Source organism: Harpia harpyja, chromosome 14, assembly GCF_026419915.1.
Source record: "Harpia harpyja isolate bHarHar1 chromosome 14, bHarHar1 primary haplotype, whole genome shotgun sequence".
NCBI lineage: Eukaryota > Metazoa > Chordata > Aves > Accipitriformes > Accipitridae > Harpia > Harpia harpyja.
In genome coordinates this window covers 3,772,969-3,797,070 of record NC_068953.1, presented here as the reverse complement: position 1 = coordinate 3,797,070, position 24,102 = coordinate 3,772,969, and the positions used below count along the sequence as shown (strand labels likewise).

The 24,102-nt window shown below is 39.5% G+C and overlaps 1 protein-coding gene across 3 annotated transcripts in view; it reads right to left on the bottom strand.

The window, feature by feature from the left end:
* The window catches only part of PRKCA (protein kinase C alpha), a 169,458-nt gene extending 147,733 nt beyond the window's left edge, over positions 1-21,725 (bottom strand). For all 3 annotated transcript variants that reach the window (XM_052807383.1, XM_052807384.1, XM_052807385.1), the window contains exons 1-2: positions 21,539-21,725; positions 17,916-17,947 (exon numbers count right to left, since the gene is read on the bottom strand). In XM_052807383.1, coding sequence (XP_052663343.1) covers positions 17,916-17,947; positions 21,539-21,711 — 205 coding nt within the window. In that variant the 5' untranslated portion in view covers positions 21,712-21,725. The remainder of the gene's footprint in view (positions 1-17,915; positions 17,948-21,538) is intronic.
* Between the last annotated feature and the right edge of the window lie 2,377 nt (positions 21,726-24,102).

The following is a 24,102-nucleotide window of genomic DNA, read 5'->3' as shown; positions in this document are numbered from 1 at the left end:
CTTCCTAAAGACTCGACAAGAACTAGAAGGAAATACTTCATTTCAAATAAAATCTGAATAGTGAAAAAGCAGTGAAATACAAAACTGAAGTTTTTCAAATCTGTGCAAAACAACATCCTGTGGAAGTTTCAGTTTCTTGGAATACATCCCTTCTTGAAGCTTGGCATTCAAAGTGTTCTAAAAAACACAGAAGACCTGTACCAAAGTGTAAACCCAGCTGTCTGTACACTCCAGGAACCACTGCCTGCTATCCTGAAAGAGAATGCCCAGGCAGGTTCCCAGCTCTCCTGTTCATGGCACTCGCCCTCTGCCAAGGCTCCTCCTGTTCTCTCTCCTCTGCTTCCTGTTTCTCATTTCCTTCGTCCCACAGTTTCACATGAATAACTATCATGATGGCATAAATTCAGGGCAGGTAAACTCTTGCCAGGCAGAAATCCCTTCCAGGGTTGGAGAGAAGAGAAGAGAATCAGCCCACACAAGTTTCACCCCAGAAGTTGGAACTATCTGGGCTCTAGAGGCTGAGTAGGGCAAACCAAGGCATTTCAGGCTAAACTCTTCTGCCCCGCTGCTCCAGGCTCCAGCACAGCCCTGCAAGGAAGCAGGCTAGTATGCAAGCATTTGACATCTCCAAAATAAGTTATGTACTCTCCCTCCAGCTTGAGAGCTGCTAAACTAGAAAGAAGCTGACTCAAACTGAGGTCAAAGAAGGAGCTGAAGATGAAAAAGGTGTTCCAGGATGAAAGAAGCGATGTCAGTAAGTGCAAATACTTCTAGAACTGAGAGGGTTTATAGCTATGTTATATGCTGTATTTTTAATATATGTCTCTTTCATTCCATCAGCTTCAAATAAGGAAACATCCCAAAGATGGTGATAGCATGCTGAATTTGTTGCTATCTGCAGAAATTAGTTACTATAAATAGTTTTTCCAGGCTTTTTAAGACGCAGCTGTACCAAGTTTCCACCAGAATCAAAATCGCTAAGACATCGATTTACTGTATCATTGTCTACTCCACAAAGGTTGTGACAGTATCCCACCATCATCCTATTTTTTTCTGAAGACACCCTTGTTGCACATTTTAATCTTATTATCTTTAAAGATGGAACACCATCTGCAACAAGCTTTCAAAACATTTCTTCTCTAGAAACAGAATCCAGTGATGATAACAAGATTCTGTTAGTATGACTAGATAAAATTTTACTGTGTTAATCATGACCCAAAACCAGTGCTATGGTCTAGAAGGATTCTAAATTTCAGAAATATAGGACAACTCACACTCTAACCTTAACATACATTCACCTCTTCAGCCCTTACACATAACCTTTCAGCTGCAAACAGTGATGTAACAAAGCCAGGGTAGTAGACACTATCGGTATCCATAATAATCTGCAAAAAATCTCAGACCCGCATGGATTCCCTCAGTTAAATCCTGTAATGGACTAAAACAGAGGAAGCAGTGCACTGACTTTCCAACCTAAATACATAAAATCTTTTAACTATGAAATCAGAATTTAAATTCACACCCACCAAGCAAGTGATAAAACAATACTGGAGCAGTGACAAGCTTGGGTCTGGCACGGGCAAGGTTGTTGCAGTTTACAGAAACTCATCACAGAACTGAATTAATGCCAGCTAAATGGATGATCTTCGGAACAGATTACTCAGGAGCAAGCAGCCATTGAGAAAGTTATCCATCTTACGTTTGTTCTCATTTAAACAATCCTTGAGTCATGTAGCATCCTACAGAAGGCGAAAGAAGTTTAGAAGAGAATACACTTCCCCATCAGAAAACTAAATGGAAGAGTAAGATAACGTAACTCATTCTTCAGGTATAACAAGTTATAAAAATAATTCCGTATTGAAAGCCCACATTAACTGACTCTGCTTCCAATGACCTCCTGTATAATATTCTGCTTGAAAAACCACAACTTCCCACCAGCCAAAAAGCCCACACCTTATTCTGCAGAATAAGGAGTAAGGGTAAACACAGGGGAAGCTCTGATCAAGCAACACCGTACAGACTACTGTATCTCTGCTCTGAATGCACTGTTCTGTTCTTATACTGACTCATCCCTTTAATATTCAAATTCCTTAGGACAAGGATTCTTGTAAAGCATAAATACATCTTTGCACAAGACTCTGTACAACATGTTGAAAAACAGACAAAAAAAAAAAAGAGTCCTGACTTAAATATTTATCTCATGTTCTTGATTCTGACACAATCTGTATAACCTGAGCACTGCTAAATATCACTGTTTTATAGGTGGAGACAATATTAGTCTAACACGCAAATGAGACTCAATATAATTACATTTTTAATGTTTTGGACAGCCTTAAATCAATGACAGAAATGCAGAGTATTACTGTCTAAAGACAACATTTAAAAAAAATCAGAGACGTTTTTAGTTCAGAGTACCACAAGCACGTTAAGATCTGCAAGTCCGTGTGTGAAAAGAAAGCCTGAGGATATGCATATACAGGTAATAAGGAAAACTAGAACGTTTGGATCTCTGATAAACTCTTGCATTTTAAACTTATCAGTAATCTATAAGTAAAAAGTTCTGTTATCAGAGATCTTGGTATTTTCTCAGGAGACAGCATGGAGATTTTTTTAACCCTAAAAGAAAACACCAACTTCACAAATGGCTCTTCTCATAAAAATAATCTGGAGACACAGAGGCAATTTTAAAAAACACACTGGTGTAGTGCATTCTTCTAGAGAAAGCTTAGAGTTTCCCATCAACACAAAAACCATTTTGGACATAGCTGTTTTGAAGCCGAGCAAGCTCTGACATTTTAAATTGTTCAATAGAATCTTTGTGTAAACCGGTCTCACGAGATAACTTAACAAATAAGATATACAGAGAGAGGTTTCCACATTCCAACTTGACTTGAACGCAATTCACATTTTAAACCAGCACCGACTAATTTTAGAACTATTATGCAGATACTACACGTTAAATAATAACCAGTGTTCTACCTCTCCTAAAAACAAAGTCCAAAATATGCATTAGCAAAAAGATTTTTTTCTATTTTCAGTCTGAAATTTTTTCAAGGATTCATTACCAAGAGTGCTGAAAGAAACTGACGTTTTATCATGTGTTAACAAGTAATACAGAACTCATTATCTTCCTTCAGGGCTCCTAGTTCAAGTGCAACATCAATGCTTTGCAAAGTCCTGGTGCTGTAATTGTCACTATGCTTTTAAGAACAGGTAAGTGAGGCTTGTGGCACTTGTGCAGAGAGAGCGTGAGATGCGAGGAAGGGAAAAGGCTGGGAGTACTTGCATCAGGGCTACATGATAGGCAACTTTAGAATTAGGACATGCTGTTACAAAACACAGCAGGACAACAACTTCTAAGAGCAGACATGTGGCCTTGAAAAGCATCCTCATGGCAACATGGATTATGCCATTAAAACAAATTAATAAAATATCAAAGTTGAGGGCTAAGCAAATGTTAAAGGGTTGATTCATAGCCTTAATGCTTTCCTTTTGAATGCAGAAATTAAGACAGCATTCCTTCAAAAATAAGGAGCCAACACGCCTAGCGAAGTCGGGACTAAATCTGGAAATATAAGCAGCCAAACCCAGCTAGCTTTAACTGTTGGAAAGCCACATATGCATTTAGGCTACTGCCCAGCAGTTTGCACACAGGCAGATTTCACTGACAGAAAACCCGAACAAACTACAGAATTCACTTATGCAATAGTCAGAGAAACAAAACAGTTGGAGAGAAGCCACACGAACCCAACTCCAACTAGGTCTGCTTGGATTTCTGAAAAGAGCTCATTCACATGGCCCACACTTTGTTGTTTAGCACAGCTGTTTCTAAAGCCACTCCCCACTCTAGTACTGTTTTTCCCATCCTATTTCACAAAAGACTTAAACATATTTCCAACAGATGCATTTTGTACTCCAGTAATTTAGTGATATTTCCTGATGACTGGTTAATACAAAAGCTGTAGCTGGTTGATCCAAAGATTGCATCTGCTACCCTGCATCTCACCATCAGGTCAGGATGAATTTCTAACTGCAGAAAGAGATACCACAGAAGAATAAATTACTCTGGTTTTAAGCCTCAACCTAAGGATAAATAATCTACCCATGCAACAAGAGCTAGAATTAAGGGTTCTATTTTTTCAAAATATGCTATAACAGGGGAAAAAAAATACAACCCCCCCCAACTTATTTTTTTATCAATATTACAGAGAGCACAACAGAAAATAGCTCTTGAGTATTTTCTCAAGGAAAACCATGCTCTTTCCCATCACCCATTTGATTTGTCATCCTCTGAATTTAATACTGCATACAGCAAAATAACCTGAATGGAAGAACTCATTCGCCCTAAAACTAAGTAGCAACTACAGACAGAACTTGGTTCAAGGAGCTAGTTTCTCCAACCTCAACGTATTCCCAGAGCCATCATCTGAGCTTTCCTTACACATAACAGCACAACAGGGAAGTTACATATTAAGTGACAAGCACTTATCTGCTGAGAACAAGTTTTAAGTATATCATATTTTGCTCCATTGATAACTATATTCTAAAATAAGAGGCAGGGGAATGAAAACAAACAATCATCTCCATATCATTAAGCCTGGGAGAACTGTATTTGCTGAGACATAGAGTGTGCTGTAGGCTTTTCTTAACAGGATCAACACTGTGTACCACGGTAAAATCATCCAAATTATTTCACACAATGTATTTATGTATTATACATGCACAGCAGATGAAGCCATTCTCTGAGTTACCTAGGAAGTAAGGGTTGCATCTTCTTACTACTGCTTCTTGATTACTGTTACAAGACATGTGTGTATAATGAGAATTTTTTTTTTTTTACATGGTCTGTAAGTTGGCCACTCTGTCCTGATGAGGTATATATTATATCCAATTAATGTTTCAGGTGGCATTTATAGCTCTGTCCTTACCTACAGCCATAACGAGCATGATTTAAATTATATCAACTATTTATATGACAGAATATTTTTATGTAAAATTTTAAGAGATATTGTCATGCTATTAAATAGCAATTTCAATACTGAGCTCAAGCAAACAGTTTCCACTTCAAAAAAATACATATGGAAAGTGATAGGATACATGCACATAACAGCACATCTAGCGTCTCTCTAGGTTACTAAACCTTCTGTATGAAAGGCATCTCACTTTACTAAATATTAATGCAGAATTCTGCATAGTATGAGGCTTCAGTTATTCAGAGGATCTCTGCACTACAAACAAAAATAAGTATTAAAGCCTATACTATTAACTACAGATTAAGGTCACATCCCAACGTTTTTTCCATATAAAACAACATAATAGATAGATGTTCATTGACCATGATACTGATCCGTTCATACAAAGCAGCTTGCAAGATCCAGGCTTTAATATATTAAGAACATTTATTGGCTCAACATGAATACGATCCTACACTCTTACAAAGAGTACCCCTGACCGCAGAACTGATATGAACTGTGTTTTTGAAGTTCTGGAAATACATCAGTTATGCTCCTGCTGGCCAGCCTAGTTTCCATTCTCTACACTTCGCATTTGATGGTTCTAAAATTAACCCTACTGATTTTATCACTGATTTGATTTCATTTTGCCATGTTAAATGTAAAATGATCCATACATCTGACACTGCCTTTTTAATTATTACAACAAAAGCTTAAAGATGATACCACATCCATCCCCTGCCCCTTCAAAGCAAGGCTCAATAAAACATAGGCAATGGTAAGAATTCAAAGGTCAATATTTGCATAAGTTAAAATAAAAGCCAGGAAAGAGCAAGATTTATTAAAAATCTAATTCTACAGTAAGTTCTACAATTAGTACTCTAACGTGTTGATTTAAATTACAAAATGAGCTCCACGGATAGTATTTAGGACTTCATTAAAATTTACTGAGCATATTTATCAATGCTTTTTGCAGAAATCTTGTTATGAAAACCTGCATAAACCCAATTAGACCTCCCTAATACATTAATGATATATGGTGAAGTCTTTTATTCCCTTCACCAATCTTCAGCTACACATTTACTTAAATAATCAATACTCCAAAATTATGATGTGTCCATAAATTCATGGCCTTGCATCAATGAGTTTGTGCACTCAATATTCTTCTAACATGAAGTCTCAGTCACTGTCAGTCACATTAACCTAACCACCCACATTTTATTGTTCTGTCATCAGGATTCAAAAGCACTTAAGATGACAGTAGCAGTAAAACGCCTTGGGACTTTTTATGCCCATTATAGTGACTGGGTTGTTTAAAAACTGGAGCTGTAGTTGCAGTGTATGATTATAAATACACACAACGACAATAACACAGACCCAGAGAGAAGTTAAAGACACAGGCAGGAAGCAAAAGAATCTGAAGTCAAAGACCTTCTACAGAAACCAGGAAAGGGATGCAATGGTGACAAAGGTTTGTCCTCCCTCTTCCCAATATAGAAACAGCTCTATTATAAAATATTTTACAGTGTTCTTATTACATTTCCTATGCTATTTATAAAAAAAGAAACCTGGACTAGGACAAGGTATATTGAGCAAAAAGTCAAAGTCAGACATATCTGCTCCATTACATCTGTCCCAGATACTAAAGCAGTTCTAGGCTTCCAGGGATGTCCTGGTTGATGGACTTCCAGGAGTACCCCTGAAACTAATGGACCGTGTTGTCTTCAGGATACTTGTTGACAAGTATCCACACCCATAGAAAATATGTAAAACATTTGCTGCCACAAAATAATGATGCAGCATATAAATTATGAATAAAATATAAGCCTTAAATATTTGTAATATAACGTATTTATATTCTAAAATGAAAACGACACCTGGCCTTGTACCAAGTTTAATAATATACAATGTAATTCTTGTTTTGCAAAGTGTTCAAAGAAACCCAAGCTCAAGCTTCATTAAATGAACAGAACTTTACACAAACATGACAACTAAACTGTTCCTCATTACATAGCATCAGGAAGCTGACACAAGACTTCAGTTTTGCAAAAATCTTAGAACTAAGCTTTGCTGACTTCTACACATATGTTAACAAGGGCAGGCATCAGTTTTACAGCCTACGAGATTTATCAGGCACACCTGGATATCTAAGGCAGAACGAAACACTTAAAAGTACTACTCAGTGAAACGACTGGCAATAGCATACAGAACACCACAGCATAAAATAATCTAATGCAATAGCATGCTGTGCAGTTGGCATAATGACTATATGACCTATTAGGAAACAATACCACTTCTAAGAAAAAAAAAAGTGTAAAACATATCCACCACTAGCACTTTAAAACCCTCTTCAGCAACTACACTGTTTTCCAATGCTCCTTTTTACAGGTAAATCAGGGATATTACTGTATAGGCAATTCAGAAACTAATACTAAAGAACCTATACTATATGTACCAACATATAGGTCAGATTTAGACAAGCAAATAGCAACACAAAGAAATAAATTACCATAAAAAACCACCACCTTTCAGCCCACTGATATACTGGGATAAGAATAGAATTTTAGTAAGTTTTCGTATTTAACAAAATACACTTTTATTCCCCAGGGTTTTCAGACAGTTGCAACAGTTGTGTGTGTTTGTCACAGACATACAATGCAATGGAGACACCACAAGAAACAGTTCTACTAAGCTGCACAACTAGATTTATTGAGCCTTTACTGCATTTTAAAGGCTCACACCTGAGGATCCCCCAATAATGTCAAAAGGAACTCTGAGCAATATCTAGGTACCAAAATATATGAAACAGAACATAAACAAAATTATGTTTTTCTCACTTCTTTCTGTAGTCTTGCAACATCTGTCTCAATGGGCCTATACACATACAGAAGAACTGAAAAATATCTATGCACAGGATTGTACCTACTGCTTTCTGCTATGTTTGCATTCGCTTGTATTAACAGAGAAGTTCTATTTTATAAAAATATATCCAACAGATGTAATTTGTAAAAGCTGATGACAAGAAAGGAAGATATAAGACTGACACACTTGGAATGCTCTCAAATTTAATTCACTTAAAGTAAAAGTTAGCAAACAAGGTAAGAGCAATACAAAATCTGACTAATTTTAGGGCACATCACAAATTCAATCAACTAACCTGCCATGATGGAAAAACTTGAAAAAAAAAATATATACCCTTATAATCAATTCTGTTGCATTAGCCTATTTCTATATTTATTGTAACGTGATTATTTTTTAACAATTCCTCCGAGTCAAACAAATTCAGGGAATTGTTAGGTTGAAATCCATTTACTTTATAAAATTCTGGAATAGGAGAGAATCAAGATGCCCAGAACCTGTCATCAACTACCAGGATGTCATCATCTTCAGATGCACAAAAATTCTCTGTGGCTCAAAGCTCGCGTGCAAAAAATGGAAAACTAGTTCAGGTAACAGGCACTAGGTAACACTTCTTTGCCCAGAGAATCAGAAGCTGCCATGGAAATGCATGCAGTGTGACACAGAAGCAGAAAGAATGGCACTGCAGAGACATATTCAGCAAGCAAAAGCAATTATGAGGGGGATCATTTTGCACTTTCCAAAAGTTTGTTCCAGCTTATCTGCAGAGAAAAATTATAAGAATGCAGATCGTGATTCCTAACAATAACGTCTTAGGAAAGAAAGCAACTTTTAAAATCAGCCCACTAAAACACTAAGGTACCCAATACCTTTTCATAAGATAAGGCTTCTTCCTGCACTCTTTGCCAGCACAGAAAGATTCACTTTTTTTTTTTTCATATTAAAATGACCAATTTCTTGAGGACAAGAATACTTTGAAGTGGACTCTGGCTGATATCCTGGTGAGTAAAGAACAAAATAATAACCCGGCACAGACTAGAAGTTGAAAGAACCTAAACTATTCTTCCAACTCATCCTCGTACATGAGTAATGTTTTGTTTACTGAGGAACACATTTAGCACACGTTCCAGAGAAGTTAAAAATGCTATTAATTTTAAATGAAAATGGAGAGTGAAATATCTGTGCTTTGGAAAGTTGCATTTGGAATAAAGTTCAACACTCTTCAAAATAAGAATTTCTATCTTCAGTCTGTACCTTGTGTTATGTACTCTTCCCACATTTAGTAGTAAAATAAGGAAGGACAGTATCTCACCCACTTTTCTGAGTCACTAATCTTTTTCCAACATATATTAAGTAGACACAATCATGTACATTAGTAGTGGCTTTGAAACCCAAGCCTACAGAGCCCCAATTTCTAAACAGCTGATTCTTGTAGATTTAAAATTTGAAAATGGTTAATTAAATTGGTATCAATATTCATTACGCTATCATTTAAATGATCATTTGGAAGGAAAAACATGTCTAATTTTCAAGAACACAATCTTCATAAAGTTTTGCTCCAGAATAAAAATTGCAACTTCCAAATGCAATTACAAGCTTCATTTATCTATATGCAAATGCTTGCGACATATACAATATTAATAGCATTATACAATTCTTTTGACTGAAGCTAAAGAAAAGAAGGGGCAATGGCTGCAACTAGTTAAAAATTACAATTTTGTTTTCCGAATATGGGGTATTTTCTCAGCAAAAAGAAAAAAGAAAACAACTGGACAATTATTAGATAAGGTAAATAAAGCCTTGAATGTCCCATATGAGCTATTCTGTTGATCATTGTCCATTCACAGACACTTCTGACAGTGTCAAAAACCTGTATGTGTGACTGCAAATGAAGAGTAAATGTTTTTCTAAATCTTGACTGGCCATAGTATAAAGACAAGCATTAATTAGAACTTTGCAGCTTCATTTTAAAAACTAGAAAGTAGCAAATTAAGAGAGTAATAATGACCATATTTTTGCTGTTTCGGGACAAACTTGCATTTTTAGTTCACAAAGTGTGTTTCTGTATCAGTCTAAATAAATTATTAAAAAAAAAAGACATTTTGTAAACAATAGGGGACAGACAAAAATAATAATTCTGGTAAGCTTCTACATTTATAGAGACATATTTCAGACTTCTAATAAAGCTCATTTGCTGAAAAGGTTTTAATTAATAAAGACAGTAATGTGATTTCAAAATCTACATGAAGTCACTAGAAGATATTCTGAAAAAAGGTCTATGTGTCTGCAGTACCCTACAGTCTAGGTTACCTAATTGCAGAAAGGAACCAAAAAACTTCATGTAAATTGAATTATAATTAAGAGATCAGAGTAAATGACAATGAAATCCACAGAAAGATATGTACGCACACGTTCAGTTGCCTGACTTACAAGGTAACTGTTACGAATTACACTTATAGAAGACAGTATTCATAAATAGGTGCAGTTGAAAAATTAACAGCTGATAACCAACTCCCAAGCTCTCCCAGCCTCTACAAGTCTTCAACAAGCACTGCTGAAATCAGTTAGAATTATAACGTTCACCATCTACAAGAATTTAAAAACACTTAAAGGGTAGTTCCTGTTATTAATTATACATAAAGTCCTTCACTCTTAGACTTTCATGCTTTCTACTGCAGATGTAAAAGCTGTGGAACTAAGCCTAAAGTATTTATTAAATTACTTATTATTTTTACCTTTTACCCTAAAGAGAAACAGCCCACAAAAACAAACATAAAAGACACAATTATCAATGCATCCCAACAGGGAAATCTGTTTTCTTCATCTTTCTGCAACTTTCCTTCCAACAGTTCATTTAATTCCACTCATGGCGTAAGTCACTTTCATCCGCAAAAATCTTGTATAAAATTAACACCATATGTGGCTGCATATCAGCAGTTGATGTGCAGTATTACACCAAAGCAGAGGGGAAAATAAAGAATATGCCAAACTTTAACTTGCCCAGGACTCAAACTGGTTTATCTGTCAACTCAGAATGAGCTATCACTCCCACATGTTTAATTAGAAGCTGAAGAGTTTCACAGAATTACATCCAGGGCACTAGAACAGTCAGTTTCTTTTAACTGGAACACACTGCTGGGATATCTAACTGATTCAAGTAAACAAAAGAAAACTTAACATGTTAGAAGGGTGGGAAGGGTGACGATGTTTTTGCCCTTGAAATGTAATACAACTAAAAATCCTTTTGCTGCAAAATAAGATTTAGTTACGTTCCAGCTTTGATGAGCACAATATCACCAAGGAATTTTTCTGGAAAATAGAAGTACAATGGCATATTTCTCTATTTTACCGCCATGTTCTGTGTTGAGTGAATTGTATATTTAGTGAATTGTGTATTGTGCATCTAGAATCATAGAATTGTTTAGGTTGGAAAAGACCTTTAAGATCATCAAGTCCAACTGTTAACCTAGCACTGCCAAGTCCACCACTAAACCATGTCCCTAAGCACCATATCTACACATCTTTTAAATACCTCCAGGTATGGTGACTCATACTATTTGATATATAGAACTTTTTTGTGATGCACATGATTGTAGTAACAGAGAATCCTCACCAACATGAATACATGTATCTTCCCTCTTCTGACAAAGATGCCCTGTTGTTGTTTCTATAAAGCAGCAATGCTCAGAGACAACACATTCCCTTCCCTGCGCAAAGACAATTGCTGAAAGCATAACCTATATGTCTACATTATGAAGTAATGCTCCAACCGGAACAGATTTATAGAGGAAAACAGTGCTAAGAACCAGACACCCATACAGCCCACATTTCAGGGATTTTGTGTTGGATGAGCTGCCGTATGATCCATGAACCAAACACCCTTTAGCACCTGGAGGACATTAAATGCGCTGCTGTAACACAGCTCTCTGTTTGGTATCACCCAAAAGGAATCCACTTTGCATGCTCCAAGACCACACAGCAATGCAAACCAAAGCACTGCAAAAGCAGGGACAACTGGGATACGTATTTCCAAAGGGTTTTCTTGATTTGAACCAACACTAATATATTTGAACTCATTAAGACTCAGGAGTTTCATCTGCACATCAATGCTGTTCTCAGTGAAAACTTGGAATATGGGTAATTTTTCAAAGTTCTCTCAGAGTTTAGCTGCAGGGATAGGAATCTCAATTTACACTGGTATCAGGCAATTAACAGGACCGTATTTCCTCATAATATGGGACATACGTTGAAAAGGGAACAAAAGGAACAGTTGAAGGAGGGGAAGAATAAATAAATAAAAGCTGACAAGACAAATGCACAACAAGCATCTTATCTGCATGCTTATAATCTATATGTCAGATATCTGCAGATCATCAAAATGACTGTCCTTTGAGAAGGAGTCCACAGATACGCAGTCCACAAATTAGGCTGAGGGCAAAAGGCCAGCGGAAAGGACAATGCTGGCTAGAGGAATCATGGAAACTGTCTGTGCGCAGATACAATTTATGCTCCCAGGTGGGTTTTTTTGTTTTGTTCTTTTTTGTTGGGGGGTGTGTGTATGTGTTTAGTTTTCGCCCTGGGGGTTCCATTTTTGAACAGATACCTCCAAGTTATATGCATGAAAATACATTAACGAGTCACCTGCTTTAAGTATATCTATACTAAGTTTCCATTTCAGAAGATTTCATGCTGACTGTTAAGTTACATAGAAAGCATCAACAGTCAGACTTTGAGAGACATCCATGGAATTCATTTCTCAATCTCAGGCTTATAGAAATGTTAATGTAAACTGTAGCACATGACTAATAAGTAACACAAAAAGTGCAAAGAAAAACACACACATTGTTCAATGTGTCTGTAATATCCGATCTTACCACAAAAATGATAATGATACAAGAGAAGCAGTTCTGGCATAGAGGGGAACTTACTTTGTGTCTTATCCACCCTTTGGCAATAACATTTCCAAGGAAGGAAGACAGAAAATATTTTTATGAGAAGCAACACAGCAAAGTAATACATTTTTCTTTATTAGCTTTTTTTTCGGTTACAAAGGAAAATTAAGATAGTAAAATGAACAAGAAACTGTTGGTAGGGGAAACACAACTATCAGGATAGAAAACCAAGAACTAAGCCTTGATCCATACACAAGGAAGAATTAATTGTGCTGCTTCCTCTATAAACATGTTATAACAGAGCTGAGGATTAATAAAAACTGTACACATCAACCAGGTGACAGGTGTTCAGAGGTTTCATTGGTTCAAATCTTCAGATCACAGATATAGCATTAAAAATTAGTTTCTCGGCCACCTCTCTACAGAGACCTTTAATACAATGTTTTTAACGAAAATACATGATTTAAAAAAAGAGGCGGCATCAGTGGGTTCTTTGGTCTTTTCACTGTAGAAGAGAGGTCAAGAACTAGGGGATAAAAGATAAAGCAGAGGAAATGAAGCGCTGTTTTAATGTGCCAACGTTACAATTTGCAAGGACAGTAAAAAAAGAATAAAATCCAGCCATTTGCATTTTTAGTGAAGGAGTTGCTATAGATGTCTAACTAGTCCAGAACCAGCAGTGTTAGGAAGCATACCTAGCATGACACAAGCTATTCCAAAAAAGCTTACCATGCTAAGATAAAATTCAACATTCAGAAAAAAATAGTCTGAAAATAAATTGAGGGAAGATAGGAAAAAAAAGTGGAAAGAGCATTAGTTGCACAGATTAGCTAAACATAATCTGCTTTAATTGATTTCTCTAATTTTTATTTATGTAAATTAGAAAACAAACATGAAAGACTTCCTTAGCTAGTTATTGTCCTTAAACCAAAGATATTTCAAAGCTGAACTATAGCAGAACATTGCACTTCAGTAGACCCTGCAGAAACCATGGAAAAGAGGGAAAACTTGCAGTTAATAACTACAAATTTTGACCGTTTGGGAGAGAATTAACAACAGGGCCTTAATCAGGAACATGAGTTGATTGCATTTACAGTACTGTAACTAAAAATATTTTCACCTTGAGGAACTTGCTGAGCCTTCAGTGCTGAACTTAAAACAACCTCTAAACATAAATAAATACACGTTCTTTAATACACATTCTTCACATCTTAGTGAATCACTATTTGTTGTGCTCTGTTCACCAGAAAAACTTTTCTTACAAATCAAACAGAAAGAAACAGATCTAGGTTATACTCAGAGTATAACAGTTAGTATCAAAAGAATGATGAAGTCAAAATTTAACTTAAAAGCTTGCTTAATTTAAAGTCTGCTTTCTTAAAAGAGGAACTTTCATAGTGTGGCAGATTCAAAAACATTTTAAATTATTCCAATTTTCACATTCCTCTTGCAGTATTTCCAGGTGCACGTCAGAGAAAAGCTTTCAGCATTACAGACAGCTTGCTGTCCTACTTGACAATGTAAGAAAACAAAACAAAGCCATAACTCCCTTAAATAATCTTACCATCATGTTTTCGCTACCACAAAGACAATCAACAGAAAACAGCAAAAACAAAATAGCAGAATAAGAACTCCTGTTTCAAAAGCACAATATTTTAGAATAGTTTGTTTGCATAAATCAACAATAAAACACAAATATCAAACAGCAAAAAGCTTCCTAATAACAGGAGGCAGTAAAAATATATTCCTTAGGAGAAAGTTAATCCAGCTGAAATCTTTCAAGTTCATTTTCAAATTCATATATTACCAAAGACAGGCCCAGACTTCTTCCACTGCTACTTTTTGACCCAAAACCCCCTCTCTGAAAAACTTATTTCCGATAATACAACAGAATTCTGCAGCCTCTCCGTAAAATAACATATCATAACTCATAGCTGTAAACCTAAGTAGGCATTCTGAATACTATTTGCTAGTATATACAGTAGCTAGCCACATTAGATTACACGCATTAAGAAAGACAAACTACTTAGGCTGTGGACTGTCTCTTGCTAAGCATTTGCGCAGTAATAATGCAATTGCACCCTGAACCTCTGCCGCATTAAGGGCATTAAAAGCCATACCAAAATTGAATTTATTGTCTTTTGCAAATTCATAGGGATCCCATAAAAATAAGGTGGGGGAGAGAATTTTGCAAAGCTTTTTAACAAAATAAATGAAAATATTTATCTTCAATTCCAAAGAACTCATTTAAATGTTTTCACATAATGCTGAAGCTGAACACTACAGCAGAAACATAGTCATTGAAATCAGAAAACAAAAGTGATTACATACATTTGAAAACATGTTCCAAGGCTCAAAGCAAGCCCAATGCAAAAAGGTATTAATGGTCCAAAAAAAAAAAAAGATCATTACAGTATAGCATTGTTTTAATTTAAATAAAATTTAAATTTAAACATAAAAATCTTTTCTTTTGAGGGCATGTCTTGAAAATAAAACTAGAACTACATTTTGTGTGACACCTTTTTAAAGGAAGTTTTAAAAATATATAAAAACATACTGTGTTAGCTGCAACATTTAATACTGCATAAACACTAAGTTAGGACTTTTGTTTAATTAAAGAATTACTAACAGAAATATTCACAGAATAATTGCAATTTCTTAGAGTAGAAACTTCATTTGACTTTGATGCATTAGCATTATGGACCTTTCCTCTTCCCTTTGGTAACAAAGGCCAGAGGAATTTAAAACAACTTTGGAAATAATAAATCCACCCAACTCTGAAACCTGCCTGACATCAAGTTTCTGTCTAGCAGGAGATTTTACAACACTCTTGAAAACAGAGCTAAAAAAGTTTTTTATAATGGAAACTCTGACGGACCAAGACCTATAGTTATATGAGGAGCTGTCACTGTAATATTCTTTCCTTTCCTTCATGTCATACTGAAATTTCCATTTTATTCTTCATTTGTCATTCTTTTCTGTAAAGGTTGTTGCTTAATTAAAGAAACTAGGGGTTTTTTTGCAACCCACCTTCTAGTTTCACACTTTTGTTTTTTAATTCTTCATGTTCTCATGAATTTGTCTTTCCAGCTTTAGCTGGTGACTTTTTAGATGGAAGCTTCAGAAAGTTGAACTGAAAAATTTGATTCAGCTGCTTAACTTTATCATGGAAGTTTTATTTTTCAAGACTGTTGTCCCAAGAGTATGATCTCTTTGATCTTGATCACAATCGAATTTAATGAATGATAGCAAAAAACCCCACTACTTAAACTTATTAGTGCACCAACAATAACTTGCTACAAACTACCTATAATTAGAATATTTCTTAGAGATTTTGACTGTATAAGAATACAGACAAGAACACTGAATACAACAGTCTCCATCAAAGAGAAACTGCAGAATCTTGCTCTGATGCAGACAAAAGTCAGGTCTGAACATATTTAGATTCCTAAAAAGTATCATTTCTGAAGCATTTAAAAATAAAATCAAGCTGCTCTACTGCTTTTACTCTTGGTTGTGTTCACGGATGGTGTTTGGAGGGAAAATGAGACTAAATTCAAATTTTTAGCTAGCTTTATAAAGACTAGTCCTCATCAGACAAAACTATTCCCAGCTAACTAGAATTATGATGGTAGAAGGAATTCTGGCCACAGAATCCAAAATACTGGAAATGAACCGCCATACCAAATTTGATCTGTGGCTCAGATCAGTGCATGGCGTCCAATTTTAGCCACTAGCTGCCTGACTGGAAGACAGGAGAAAGTCAACGTTGCTCAAACTACAAAATTTAAGATAGATAACTATATAATTTAAATGGAGCCCCAATTATTTTCTGTATACCAACTGAAATCTCTAATGAGCATCTAAATAATTCCTTAACTAGGAACCACTGAGCTATCCTAAATGGGAGTCAGGAAATGCCATTCCATTACTGACTGAGGACTACAGACTGATCTATAGCACTGCTTCGGATGCAATGAGTAGCAAAAAAATGGAGGATATCTACAAAATTTAATATTAATATTTTGGGACACAGAGGAAGTTGTATACAAGATTCATGGTAAAATCATGCTTGCAAGCTTACCTTACTAAGGCATGCAATGTTTTCACTATACGTGTGTGTCTGCAAGTTTCTACTTGCAGAAGGAAAAATATTTATTGCAACATCTTTAAAAGGCATCATTCTTTTACATTCAGTTTCTCAGAGGTTTAATTTCAATATCAACTAACATCAACTTTCACAAAAATACCACAGAATCCATAATTTCACTAACTAGTAAGTAAAAGCAACATTCAGGATAGTCAAATATGCTCTAAAGCATTAGCAAATAACCATTAAATAAATGTAATGAAAGAAAGAACCAAAAGGCTAGCTAATGAGTACACAATGTACATCTGCAGGTGAAATAACAGGCAAGAAGGTGGGGGAAGAGAAAGGGACAACAAAAAGCCTCATCCTAATTAGGTAAACGTATGACACAAAAAACCAACAGTAGTTGGGTGTGGTTATTTTATGATTAAATGCTAAATAATGATAAGAACTTGGCAAAAATACAGAAAATATGAGAATACAGCCTATCATGCTCTGGCTTTCATGTATATAGTTGTCTTCCACTACAGCAGTTTTCAATTTCTCAAGGTTAGTAGAATTTATTAAATCAGTGATTTTGTAGGAGTGGATTTTTTTGTAATTAAGTATTACATAAGACAGAGAAATGCTGCCTGTCCTAAAACATAGTTCAAACCAAAGGTCTTCCTAAACATACAGCATATGAAAATTAAAAACAGGGAGTTTGGGTTATGAAAAGAAGCCGTATGACTAAAAAGTGAATCCATTTTCCAAAACGCCCACACAGACAAGAGCTTCTGATGTGAAAAATGGTCTCTGCAAAAGCTAAATTGTACAGATTATTTCCATGAAAAGTTAGAAGCTGCACTGCATGCAGATTATATGACATTTACCATGATGAGATTTAAAAAAAACAACTTTTTGTGTTATTACAGTATGAACAATTACTTGACTGTTCAATGTATATGATATAAATACCAAGAGTTATTTAACTGAATAATTGTCTTCCTTTTGAATTTACATAGGCAGAGATGCTTGCTTAGTACTTCCAGGCTTGTCTCCCTCTTGCTACAGGCAAGTTTTGGCTACCTTCAAAATGAGGTGCAACAGTGTGTGCTAGCCAACAAAGCATTTGTGGCTTACCTTGGCACTGAAATCCTTGTTTCCCAAATCCCCTGCACAAAAAAGAAAAAAAAAAAAAACCCATCTTAGTAAGTTTAGTTATAATTTCTTCTCAATGATCTGTAACAACATAAAAATAGCTTCATATTAAATTACTTCAGATTTTGCTACGACAGCAACAGATTTTAAAATATACAACACAGAACAACCCACCCATTTCAAAGCACAGAACAATAGCTGTCACCAGCCATGTAATTTCAGCTTCTGGCAACAATTTTTTTATTATTATTATTTTACAAGCTATTTTGGATCTACAATTATCATCATCTGTGATTACTGCATAATATTTCAACTCATTTAATGCCACATGTATACTTAACAGCAATGTAAAATATTCCAAGTTCTAGCAAAGGCGTATAAAACAAACCAGACTTAGTTTTTCATCCAAATTTTAGGATTGCATGCCGATGCTGTTACGCGCCTCAGCTAGACACCAGTCATTTGTTGTATGGAAAGGAGGCAGGTTAAAGGTTTTGCCTGTTTCAATATAAATGAGAAGACAGGTCCATTGGTTTCATACTGATTATTCTTCCAGCTTCCTTGCTTCATTTCCATAACAAAATATAAATGTGCGCGTAATACTTTACCAATGAATACAGTGACAAAAGCATTGTACGTGGTATCCAGAGTTCCAACATACATTATACCTCTGGCAAATTGCACTGTTGTTGGTTTTATTTACTTGTTTCTCTTTAAATATTGAACATTCTCTTTCCGCAAAAATAAATGATTTGAGTATCCTTGCTATAAACACTTCTCTGCATTTTCCCTCTCTGCAGAACATTTTTCATCTGGAGAGCTGGAGCTGCTTACACTCAAAGACAAATGAACAAAAGCTATGAATGGTAGAAGCTAGCCAGCAGGCTCTATGCAACTAACGACTTGAAGTTTAATTATCAACTTTGTGGAAATGGTTTTTAAAAAATTATATCAACAATTTTCCCACTTTATTTATTTATTTATTTGGAGAAGACACAAAACGTTTAGTACACTGTTACTTCAGGTAGAAACTGAAATTACATAGCTTCGAGCATTTCCATAAATTTCTACACAAAAGTCTCTGCCTGGTATTGTTATAAGTAGGCCTAAACTACAAAAACCAGAAGAAATATGAAATTGTTTGTTTACTTGGCAGCATATGTGACTATACTGTACTGTCATTCTGCTGCTGTTATCTCTTGTCTTCACAAAAGTAAAAAGCATCTACTAGAAGCGTGCAAACGCGATTGCAGGAAAGCTGACAGCAGGACTAAGAACATGAAACAGACTTTAGATAATTTTTGATCCTTTTAAACAGACTTATTTGTAAAGAACTTTCCTGTATTACCTATGCTAAAAGCATAGCCATTCTTCAGTGTTTTGAGCTGAATTCATACACTAACCAGCTGCAGTCCACTCCACTCCCTGATCAGTTACAATGTATTTTAAGTAAAAGGTCTTCAAAAAAATACCAACACTTCAGAAACAAAGCAGATAACTGAAAGTTGTTTAAGAAGGTAAGGAGGCGCTAAACTATTTTGGTAAATATTACCTGGTCAAAGGTAATCTAAGAAAAAAAAAATCTGTTTCATTGAAAGGTTATATTTACTACTCTATACCTTAAAACGTATGTTAATTGCCACATGTCATTTTGGAAATAGATGAAGCACTTTTTATGGTGTGTGATGCTTATTCAAGAGTTGCCCATCTTCAAACAAGGAAATGAAACAAAAGTTTTCGAGCTGTCAGATGCTCATCTGAAGAGGATTAAGAGCTTCCTTAGACTCACTAGCAAGACAAAAGAGCACAGCTCCTCTTGCCACCTGTCAGCTACAGCATACCCTTTCACTTTCAAATCCGTCCTGTCATGTCGTGACAGTGTTCCACTTGGTTTTTCAATTGCGCTACTTATGTGCACAAACACAATCCGACAATAACCCTGCAGCGTTTTTTCACACCTCCCAATTAATTCTGTTTTAGATTAACTTTGAAGCAGTTTCTGAAGGTCTCTCACTTTTACAATACCAAACTCTGCAATTTTTTTTTTCAAATAGGAAAAAATAATTAAAAAAGAAAAAAACCCCCACTCAAAAAGTTGACTTGTTTCTTCTGCAGTCTACCATCTCAGTTTTCCTTCCTTACTCTGCAAATGTATTTCAGTCATTTCTGGAGCAATCACAGTCTTTTCTTCAGCACGCAAACCAAGGAAAACTCAAGAAGGAAGGCAAAGGTCTGCGTCCAGACACAAACGCATACGAAAAGAGCAAGACACCTGCCACAGACACAGAGCCAGCTGGGTGTGGATCCCTCTAGATCTTTTGCAACTTCGGCTAAAATAAATCACAGCTCTCATTTTCAGCAACGAACCTGCCGTGAAAACTTCAGCAGCAGGGCAAGGCTGAAGCTAAGCCCCATCTCAGGTGAAGGCGAGGAAGCCCAGGTTATGTTGCACACTCCCTGAATGTACAAAACGTTCACCTATATGCAAGGGTACACACCCGCTCCCCTTGCTTCACCCCGCTGAGGGCACAGGGCAGGAGCCCGCAGACTCCACACGCCCACTCGCATCGCTCGGGGGAGGAGAGCGAAGGGTGCAGGGCAGCGCTGAACCCGGGAGCTGCAGGGAGAGCCGAGCGGCTCGGCCTGCAGCGGAGCTGCAATCCTGCCCAGAAGAGGGCATGGCAGGAACTGATAGGTATATTTTTTCCCTAACAGCTTAGTAATGAGGGTGTTGGTAGGAAGTTTTCCTCCCTTCCTCCCGTCCCTCCAGCAGGAACCCTTCTCTTAAAAAAAACAAAAAACCAACACCTCCCCTTCCTAAACATGTAATGTAGCAGCGGTGTCACTGTGCTTTCCCAATCTCCCTGCCCTCCCTCCGCAGCAGGAGGAAATAAAGCAGGCGCTGATCACAAAGTTAAAGGCAGAGCTGCAGAAGTTGTGCCACACAGCAACACCCACAGCCTGAAACAGAAACCCCTCCGTTTCTGCTGCAGCAGCTGTAGCGCTGGCTGAGCTCCCCTCCGCTACGGGAAGGAAGGCGGGCACAGAGAAGGGGGCTTTGCGGGTGAAGTCAAGCCGAGCCAAGCAGAACCCGGCTCGGGGAGGGGACAAGGGGTGAGGAAATACAAATCTGGGAAGCGATATCCCCAGCGTGGGTCTATCAGACCTGCCGATCAATCTGCGGCGCTCGGCCGGCGCTGCCCCCAACCCCTTTCCCCGAGCACCGGCAAGTTGAGGGGCTCCCCCCGCCCCGAAACCCGGGTGCGCCCAGACTGGGGCAGGAGCCCCTCGGAGCCGCAAACAGCCCTCCTGGAGGAGGGCGAGACAGAGCCGGGGGCAGCGAGGCGACACGGCTCTGCCCCGCCGGGGCTCACCTGCCCGACCCTGGGGGAAGAGGCCGGGGGCGGTCACCCGTGGGAACGGCGGCACCGGGGAACCGGTGGGTGGGAGGGGACGGGCGGCCGCTGAGCGGAGCCCGGGCACGGCGGCTGCCCCCGGTGTTGGGGGGGGGGGGGGGGGAATCCCCTCCAGCTGAGCGGGCCCGGACGGAGGTGAGGGGCCGCCGGTGGGTGCGAGGAGCGAGCGGAGCTCCGGGGGTCTCTCACCAGATGAAGTCGGTGCAGTGGCTGCAGAAGGTGGGCTGCTTGAAGAAGCGCGCGATGAATTTGTGCTCCTTCACCTCGTGCACGTTCTTCTGCCTCAGGGCCCCCTTGCGAGCGAAGCGCCGCGCCGCGTCCGGGGCCGCGCCGGGCTCGGAGCCCGGGAACACGTCGGCCATAGCGCCCTCCTCTCCCCCCCCCACCCCCCCAACCGCCACCCCCTTCCCCTCCCCGCCGGCAGCCGGGCCGCGCCGGGAGTCGCCGCCCCGACGTCCGCCCCGTCCGGCGGCCGCCGAGTCTCTGGCAACGGAGGCGCTGGGCGCTGCCTCCCGCTCCCCGCGCCTGACGTCGGAGCCGGCGCGTAGGGAACGGGAGGAGGATCCCGGCCCCGGGCCGGCGCCGGCTGCTCCGCCCGCGGGGTGAGCGAGCCCCCGGCCGCGGGCGGGGCGGGACGGGGCGGGGAGGGGAGGGGCAGGCCCGGAGCGGGGCCGCCCCCCGCCGGGGGGAGCCCGTCAGCACCTGCCGGCTCTCGTCAGCGGCTCCCGCCCCTCGTACACGCGCTGACCGGCTCTCCCCGCGCACGCCGGCTCCCCTCACACGCATCGGCTTGGCTTCCCTCACACACCAGCCTCCCTTCCCTCTCACACATCGGCTTCCCTTCCCTCACACACCAGCCTCCCTTCCCTCACACACACACACCGGCTTCCCTCACACACCAGCCTCCCTTCCCTCTCACACACACACACACACCGGCTTCCCCTCCCTCATACACACACACACACACCAGCCTCCCTTCCCTCACACACCAGCCTCCCTTCCCTCACACACACACACACCGGCTTCCCTCACACACCAGCCTCCCTTCCCTCACACACACACCGGCTTCCCTCACACACCAGCTTCCCTTCCCTCACACACACACACACCGGCTTCCCTCACATACCAGCCTCCCTTCCCTCATACACACACACACACACCGGCTTCCCTTCCCTCTCAGACACACGCTGGTTTCCCTCACACACCAGCTTCCCTTCTCTCATACACACACACACACTGGCTTCCCTCACACACAGGCTTCCCTTCCCTCACAAACACACACACACCAGCCTCCCTTCCCTCTCACACACACACACACACACCGGCTTCCCTTCCCTCTCACACACACACACACACACCGGCTTCCCTTCCCTCTCTCACACACACACACACCGGCTTTCCTCACATGCACTGGCTCCTCTGGCACACACACCCCGGCTTCCCCCGCCAAAAGACACACCGGCTTCCTCTCTCTTTCTCTCCCACCCACCCACTCACACACACACGCTCACTCCCCGGCTCGCCTCACTCACACCGCACACAGACCGGCTCCTCTCACCCGCCCCCGCCGCTCCCTTCGTACACACGCACACACACAGAGGGCAGCCGGCTCCCTTCTCCCTCTCCCTCACACACACAGAGGGCAGCTCAGGCACAGACGCAGTTTCCTCAGTGTCGGCCATGGAAACCGACGCCTTCTCTCCACATCGGGACCCGGGGGCACCAAGCGGTTCTGCTGCCCTCAGCAGCCCCCCCGGGCCCGGGCAGGGACCTGGCACCAACAGGCCCGGGTGACCCTCCGGCAACGGGCAGCACTGCCTCCCTTTTACCTTTACTGAGTACAGCTGCTGCACCGCGTCGCAAGCACAACCGCCTCCATCGCCAAGAGCACAGCTAACCTATACCCGGCCGCTCTCCGCCGCCTTCGCAGCGCACGCTTCCTGTACCTACCGTGAGATACGGTATGCCACCACCACAACAAACAAAGGTGTAGCCCAGACGCTCTCCTTCACAAACCTTTCCCCTTCCTGCAACCCAGAAAATAGTATACGTGCAAACGCTGTCTGCGGCTGTACCGTACAGCTGTACATCACACAACACCCACTGGACGTACAAGAAATACAAGAGAAGAGGGGCCTCACTGTCTTGCCCCACTGCAGTGTGTCGTATATATAGTTAATTTACCATACAATACAAATATCCCCAGAAAAAAGTGTAGGAAACATACAGGAAGTCTTTTTCACTAACTAATGCATCCAACATACGCACAAAAGACTTTTACCATGCTTTTATGCAGCGTGCTGACAGTGTAATAAAGTATTCTGTAAAATAATAGAACCGTTCATCTTTATTTATTCACATTATGGACAAAATGTTCACAAGTGCCTGGACATAGAAACATATCTGCCTATGGCATACATGCATTCTCTCATATTGCAATTCATACAGTATCTCCATACATTCAGAAAAACACCACATAAAGCATGACTGCGTGTGCGTAAAAACACAATATATGTGCTGAACAAAAACCCCAAGTCCTAATAATAATTTTTAAAATAAATGTTATTCCCATAGCTACAAATTTTCACGTATGGGAAATGAATGCTTATTACAAGTTTCTCTACCCCAATATATCTACATACTCGTAAGTCTGCCTGTGTAAGCATGTGTAATACGTTTTATTTCACAAGACTGAAAGCAAGCTAATTAACTCAAATGAAGTCTTATTTGCTGATGGGAAAAGTGCACACAGA